Here is a 6,374-nt window from a genome sequence, read left to right as displayed (position 1 = left end):
AAGGCTTTCTTTATCTGCTGAAATCACTGAAAAGACTATCAAGTGAAAGTTGTAACAATTCCAAACCATTTCTGGTTCTAACATTTTTATTTTTTATATTTATTCATTTTAGTATGTATGTATGTATGTATGTATTTATTTGTTTATTTTGGCACAACCAGGAACTGAACTCAGGCCCCACTGCTTGCCAGGCAAGTGCTTATTCCACTAGCCATCTCCCCAGCCCCTTATTTTTTTATTTTTAAAGAGAGTAAAATATAGTAAAAAACTATCATTAAAACAATACGGAATATCACTCAGCAAAATGAAAGTAATTCCACGATGGATGTTATGTTGCATATTGCTGTCTTCACATTAGCTGATCAGATTCCCAGATATGAGATTGACAATTGGTCCAAAAATGCAAAAGAAGAGAAAAGTAAATAAGCACTAACTGATGATTTTAAGTTCAACTTGGAAAAGAACTCACCCTCTCCTCTGAAATAGCTGAACGCACACTATTTATTCACTCTTCTTTCTTAGCTATTTTCTTGTTCAAGAGGAAATAGAGTGAGTCATTTTGTACTCCATTCCCTCAAGCTCTGCATTTTATATGTAGAATGTTACATCATCAACACTTCACTGTCCCTATTTCTCTTGTAATTGATCCCCAATGTCCACGTCCAGAAGGACCAAACCTTATTTCACTGGACTTTTACAATTTGGAAATAAGCCAGACCATAGCTTAGAGCCAACCATCCCATGGAATCAAGTCTTCTGTAGTCTAAAGCTTTGATTATGTCAGCACAAGACTAAAGGATTACAGAGAACATGGGTGATACTTACTGAAATCCCCATTTTTTCTTCTTTTTTGGGTGGAATGAAGGATTGAACTCAGACTCTTGTGCTTGGCAGGGAAGTGCTTATTCTACTGAGCTATCTCCCCAGCCATAATCCCCATTTCTTGTAATCAACCTAGGCATTAAAAAGTTTGGGAAACTCTTCAGTGTGTTCAGTTAAATAAAGGAAGATCTGGCATTAGGAAGTTTCCTGTCTGCTGTCTGGTCAGTTTATGGAAAAAAATATTAGAGATTGAGACTAAATTTACTGTACTTTGATGCGATACCTTCTGCTATTTATGTAGGGGTGTTGAATTAAGCTATGAAACTCTTATTCTAATCATGAATTCTATGGTACTGAAGAGTTGAGATTTTGTTTTAAAATGAGTAGTTATACTTAGAAAGAAAAGAAGCGTGCAATCCATTAAATTCAGCAATGAGTGAGAGTCTGAGGTGGTGAATTAGTGGAAATATTGGTCTGTGGCTGAGTCTTTAAAGCTGATCCCATATGGCTGATGTGCAGGTGTTGAGTGGGAGGATGCACGTGTACTGTAGGCTGTAAGAGTAGTAATGGGTAGGTACTGGGATCAACGTTAGTCCACTGAAGTCAAACACTGCTTAACGGGGACCGTAGCTTGACGATGCTTTTCATACTCATTTCTGTATTACCAATCATATTTTAATCACTGAGAAACAAACCCAGCGCTCACAACTGAAAGGGAGAGAGGCTCATTTGGCTCTCAGTTCCAGTGATCCATTCCATAATAGGCTGCATCCAAGGCAGAATGGCAGGGCAGAAAAGAGAGCTCAGCAATGGTGGTCAGGAATCAAGGAATCAGGGAGGGGAAAGGGCAAGCTGGAAGGGAACTGGCCCTTCTTCCCATGACCCAGAAACTGGGAAGGAACCCACCCTTCAGTGCAGGGCCCAGTGACAGGGAAGGAGCTGGACCTTCAGTACAGGGCCCAGTGACCCGTCTCCAACTATCCCAACTCCAAAGAGCACATTTATCCGTGGACATATCAGTGGGCTAATTTGCTGATCCATATTGTTCCTCCATAAACGAACTGCCTTCCAAAAGCCCCACCTCTGAATATGAGACATTTTTAATTTATACCATATACTATGACAGTTATTTTTAATCATAAGATAGATAGCACAAAATGTTATTAAATGTGCTTGTTCAAAATAAATAATAGTAATGCATACAGTGGAAACATGATGACGTAGAACTCTTGCCAAATGAGTTTTATTATTGCATTCATGTTGGAAACGAGAAAGTTAAATTAAGTATTTGATTCTTACTTGTGTTGTCGTTGTGGCAAATATATATAATTTTATTTAAAAAATAATACAATTTATTGTAAGTTACACACATGCAGTGATATTCTCTGTCACCTGGCTACAGTCTCTTACATTTTCTTTCTCCTGCTCACCTACCTTCATGTGGTTCAGAAATCTTGGGAACTAATTATTTTTTGTTGTTGTTGCTGTTTGTTTGTTTGCTTTTCTACCAGTCATCCAACTGAGGACCTTGCACTTGCCAGGCAGACACTTATGCCACTGAGTTATCTCCCCAGCTCCTGGATCTGCTTTTTAGGAAGTTTTTAAAAGAATTAGAGATGGTAAGATGCTATGTATCAGGGGAGCAGAAAGCAGGACGTAGAGACGGATGGCAGATGCTGGTGGAAGCTCATAAGACTAGAATGGTAATAGCAATGCATAGGTTAAAAGGCAGAACCATGAGGCTTGGGTTGTGGCTGGGGACTCCATTGAAACCTGAAGAAGAGGCCAGATATGCTACATTTATGGCAAAGATCTTGTGCGTATTCCCCTCTTCCCAGTATTTTGTGTGAGGTTTTAAAAAGAGGTGATAGAGTATATCACTTCACAGAGAAAATTTCAAGGTAGCCTAGTGTTCAAGCTACTGGATGGATACTGTTTGTTGCTTTCCACCAGATTCACAATGAGAAACAAGAACAAAAAATAAGCCAGGGTTGGTTATAATTGTTGTGGACCCCACCATTGTGGGGAGCTGAAGAAGAAGGGTTACACATTACATTCCAACATGGGGACGAAGCAACACATTGTCTTAGAAAATGGCCTGGAGATGAAACCGAGTGTGAAAGTTTTGGATTCATTCTTCAGAAGTAATGATAATAGTAGTAGTAGTAATAATAATAATAATTAATTAATTAATTAAATATTTCATGATTTTGTCACTTGCATAGAAAACTATGGAAGATTTAGAGTCAAAATTGTATAACATGCAAATGGATCAGTGCAACTGAAAAGAGTGGAAGTTCTTTGCATTAGGAAAATATAAAATATAAAACAGCAGGCTGGAAGGCATCTCAAAAAATGGCTAAACCTCACCAAACAGCATCTGGAGGTTGTTTTGTGCCTCAGAGGAGAACGCAGACTTAGAATATTCAGCAATATGGGAGATTATAACTTTGGCAAAGTCTAGAGATAGACTATATGGGTTTTGCATGACGTGGACATGGGACTTGGGCGCCGTATGTGTGAATGCCATGGTTTCGAGGTCTAAAGCCTTCCAAACCAGCCATGAACTCAGAGGGCGGCTAAGGAGCATGAAGAGGTGATGGGGTGCTGCCCTTGTCAGCATATTAACCCAGTGCTGAGGACTGAGTGCACTGTGCGATGGCTGGGCTGCTTAGAGGATGGCTTGCTGGAGGTGCCTGGAGTTGTGCACTGCGGTCCTGGCTGTCTCGGCTATCTCTAGCTCCTGTCTGTCCTGCACCACGCAGTTGTCTTCCACTATGCCGAGGTTGTCCTGGTGCCAGTCCATCACTCATGGTCTAAAATTTTGAAATCATAAGGCAAAATAAATTTTACCTCCTTTAGGGTGCGACTACAAGGCATTTTGTCATGCAATGGGAAGGTGACGAAAGCAGCGGATGCTTACCACCCTGAGCTGAGTGGGCATCACTCTGAGTAAGATGTTCTCCTTACTGAAGTGCCTGATGAGGCTGTTTTTCCATTTTTATTTTTTATTTTATTTGAGGGAAGGGTCTACAGGTGTTCAGGGTCTCACTACTAGATCAGACTCATACTGATCTGCCTGTTTACAGCCTCCCAAGAGCTGGGATTAATGGCTTGTTCCACTACGCCCAGTATCAATTGCCATCTCAGCAAGCCCCAGAGGCAGGGCTGGCATGACAGGTCCAAGGATCATACCCCCAGGCCCTGCGCCTGTTTGCAGGGGCTTCAATCTACTGAGCCAGCTGTCCATCCCTGTTTCTCCATTATAATCTCTAGTTCTTACTGTGTTCTCTTTACTCATCCTCAGACAGTTGATCAGCAAATCTTTTTCCTGTTCTATAAGGTCTCTTTTCACTCTGGTGATTATCTCCTTTGCTATGTGGAAGATTTCTAACCTGACACATGCAAATGGGTCAACAAATTTTGTTATTCTCTGAGACACTGGTGTCTTGTTCAGGAAGTCATTGCATAGATCAATATTTTGAATTATTTCTCTGTATGTGTTTCAAAGTGTTAGGTCTTAAATTATTAACTTTATCCATTTTCTCTTATTTTACAGGTTGAAGTAATGAAAATAATTTCAGTATTGTGCTGAAGGACATCTGGGTTTACCAGCGCCATTCGATGAAAGGACCGGCTTTTCTATACTGTAGGTTTAAGCGTCTTTGCTGAGAATCGGAAGGCTGAGAAGTGCAGATCCATTCCTGGCTTCCCCACTGGATCAACAGTGCATTTCAATGCTTTAGCTCTTCTGGATAAGTTAAGTTTTTGTACAAATTCTAGGATTTTTTTTTAAATTTTAGTTATCTGATATGGAGTCTTACTATGCAGCTCAGACGCATATCAATTCTCATGTTTTGGCCTCCCCACAGCTGAGATCACAGGTGTGTACCACCATGTTGTGTCTCATTGGTAGGCTTGGTGTGCCTGGCGCAAAGCCAGCACATGTGGTACCGGGGATCAAACCCAGGTCCTTGCACTTGCCTGGGCAGGTGCTTAGAACACTGAGCTATATGCATGGCCCTAGACATTCCCTGATGCCGTGCACAAAATTTTTGGTATTTTGATAAAGATTACATTGAATCTGTAGACTATGTGTGCAGTGCAAGATACTCGGTTCTCAATACAAGTATAAATATTAACTCAATAGTAATGAAGTTGTAGAACATTATAAGAAATTATTAAGGTAAAATGTGCATTATCTGTGTTTCAAGATAACTACATTCATAACTACTATCATAGCATACAGTAATTAACTCATTTGTATTAATATTTGTGTTAATAGCCCTAAAGTTGTCAGGGCACACAGGTGCACCCTCTCCTATTTCTATCAGGCTGCGCTGCTCCACAGTGTGAAGCCAACCAAGGAATGAGATAAAAGAAGCAGAGCGGGGACTCAGGGATCATTTCTTCTTGGGAGAGAACATCCCAAACGCTCTTTCCATGGCCCCCAGGACCTCCTTGTTCCTCAGACTGTAGATAATGGGGTTCAGCATCGGGGTGAGGATGGTGTAGAAGACCGCCAGGATCTTGTCTTCTGCTGGGGAGCGGAGACTCCGGGGCCGCAGGTAAGTGTAGACAAAAGGAGCGTAGTAGAAGGTCACTACAGTTAAGTGTGTGGAGCACGTGGCCAAGGCCTTTTGCCTGCCCTCCTTGGAGTGCATGTGGAAGACCGCAAACAGCACCCGTCCGTAGGAGGCAGTGATGCCTAGGAAAGGGAAGAGGAGGAACAGGCTCGTGCTCACAAACACCATGTACTCGTAGGCCCAGGTGTCCACACAGGCCAGGGGCAGCATGGCGGGGACATCGCAGAAGAAGTGGTTGATGGCCCTGGACCTGCAGTAGGGGAGGTGAAGGGCGTAGACCGTGTGCGCCAGCGAGTTGATGGAGCCCAGGGTCCAAGATCCTGACACCATCTGAGCACACATCCTTCTGCTCATGCGGACAGGGTAATGGAGGGGGTGGCAGATGGCCACGAATCGGTCGTAAGCCATGGAGGCCAGGAGTAACCCCTCTGAGCATGCCATGGTCAGGAAGAAGAAACTTTGGACCCCGCAGCCCAGCAAGGAGATGCTTTTCTGGCCAGAGAAGAAGTTGAAGGCCATGTTGGGGACGGTGCTGGAGATGTACATCAGGTCCATGAGGGAGAGCTGGCTGAGCAGAAGGTACATGGGCGAGTGCAGCCGGGCGTCCACGCGGATGAGGTGGATCATGGCGGAGTTGCCCACAGAAGCGAGGCAGAACACGAGGATGATGAGCAGCGTGAGCAGCACGCCCGTTTGGTTTGGCGGAAACAGCCCCAACAGTATAAAATCATTCGCAGTGTGGTTCCATTTATCCATTTAAGCGTTATGTCTATATTTCTTGAAAAAGTGTAAAATAAAAAGGATTAAATATGAAGTGTGAAATGAAGCAGAAAAGGATAATACAAAAAGAACAGGTCTCATTTATTTACTTTTGTGTATTTAGTATAGGGTCTACAGGGTCTCACCACACTTACCAGACTCGCAGTAACTCCTGTTTTCAGCCTCCCAAGTGCTGGTACTACAAGA

The 6,374-nt window shown here is 42.7% G+C and overlaps 1 protein-coding gene across 1 annotated transcript; it reads right to left on the bottom strand.

Moving 5' to 3' along the window:
* Window positions 1-5,225: 5,225 nt before the first annotated feature.
* Window positions 5,226-6,164, bottom strand: LOC101564718 (olfactory receptor 2L13). The gene has a single exon (XM_004648455.1). The coding sequence runs from the start codon at window positions 6,162-6,164 to the stop codon at window positions 5,226-5,228; it is 939 nt and encodes a 312-aa protein (XP_004648512.1).
* Window positions 6,165-6,374: the final 210 nt, after the last annotated feature.

This window comes from Octodon degus, unplaced genomic scaffold (assembly GCF_000260255.1).
Source record: "Octodon degus isolate 3935 unplaced genomic scaffold, OctDeg1.0 scaffold00414, whole genome shotgun sequence".
In the NCBI taxonomy this organism is placed as follows: domain Eukaryota; kingdom Metazoa; phylum Chordata; class Mammalia; order Rodentia; family Octodontidae; genus Octodon; species Octodon degus.
Note: the sequence above shows the minus strand (reverse complement) of the source record. Positions and strands in the feature narration are given on the sequence as shown.

What these genes read in the sequence shown, in the direction of transcription:
- LOC101564718 (XM_004648455.1), bottom strand. Translation starts at nt 6,164, where the DNA reads ATGGATAAATGGAACCACACTGCGAATGATTTTATACTGTTGGGGCTG.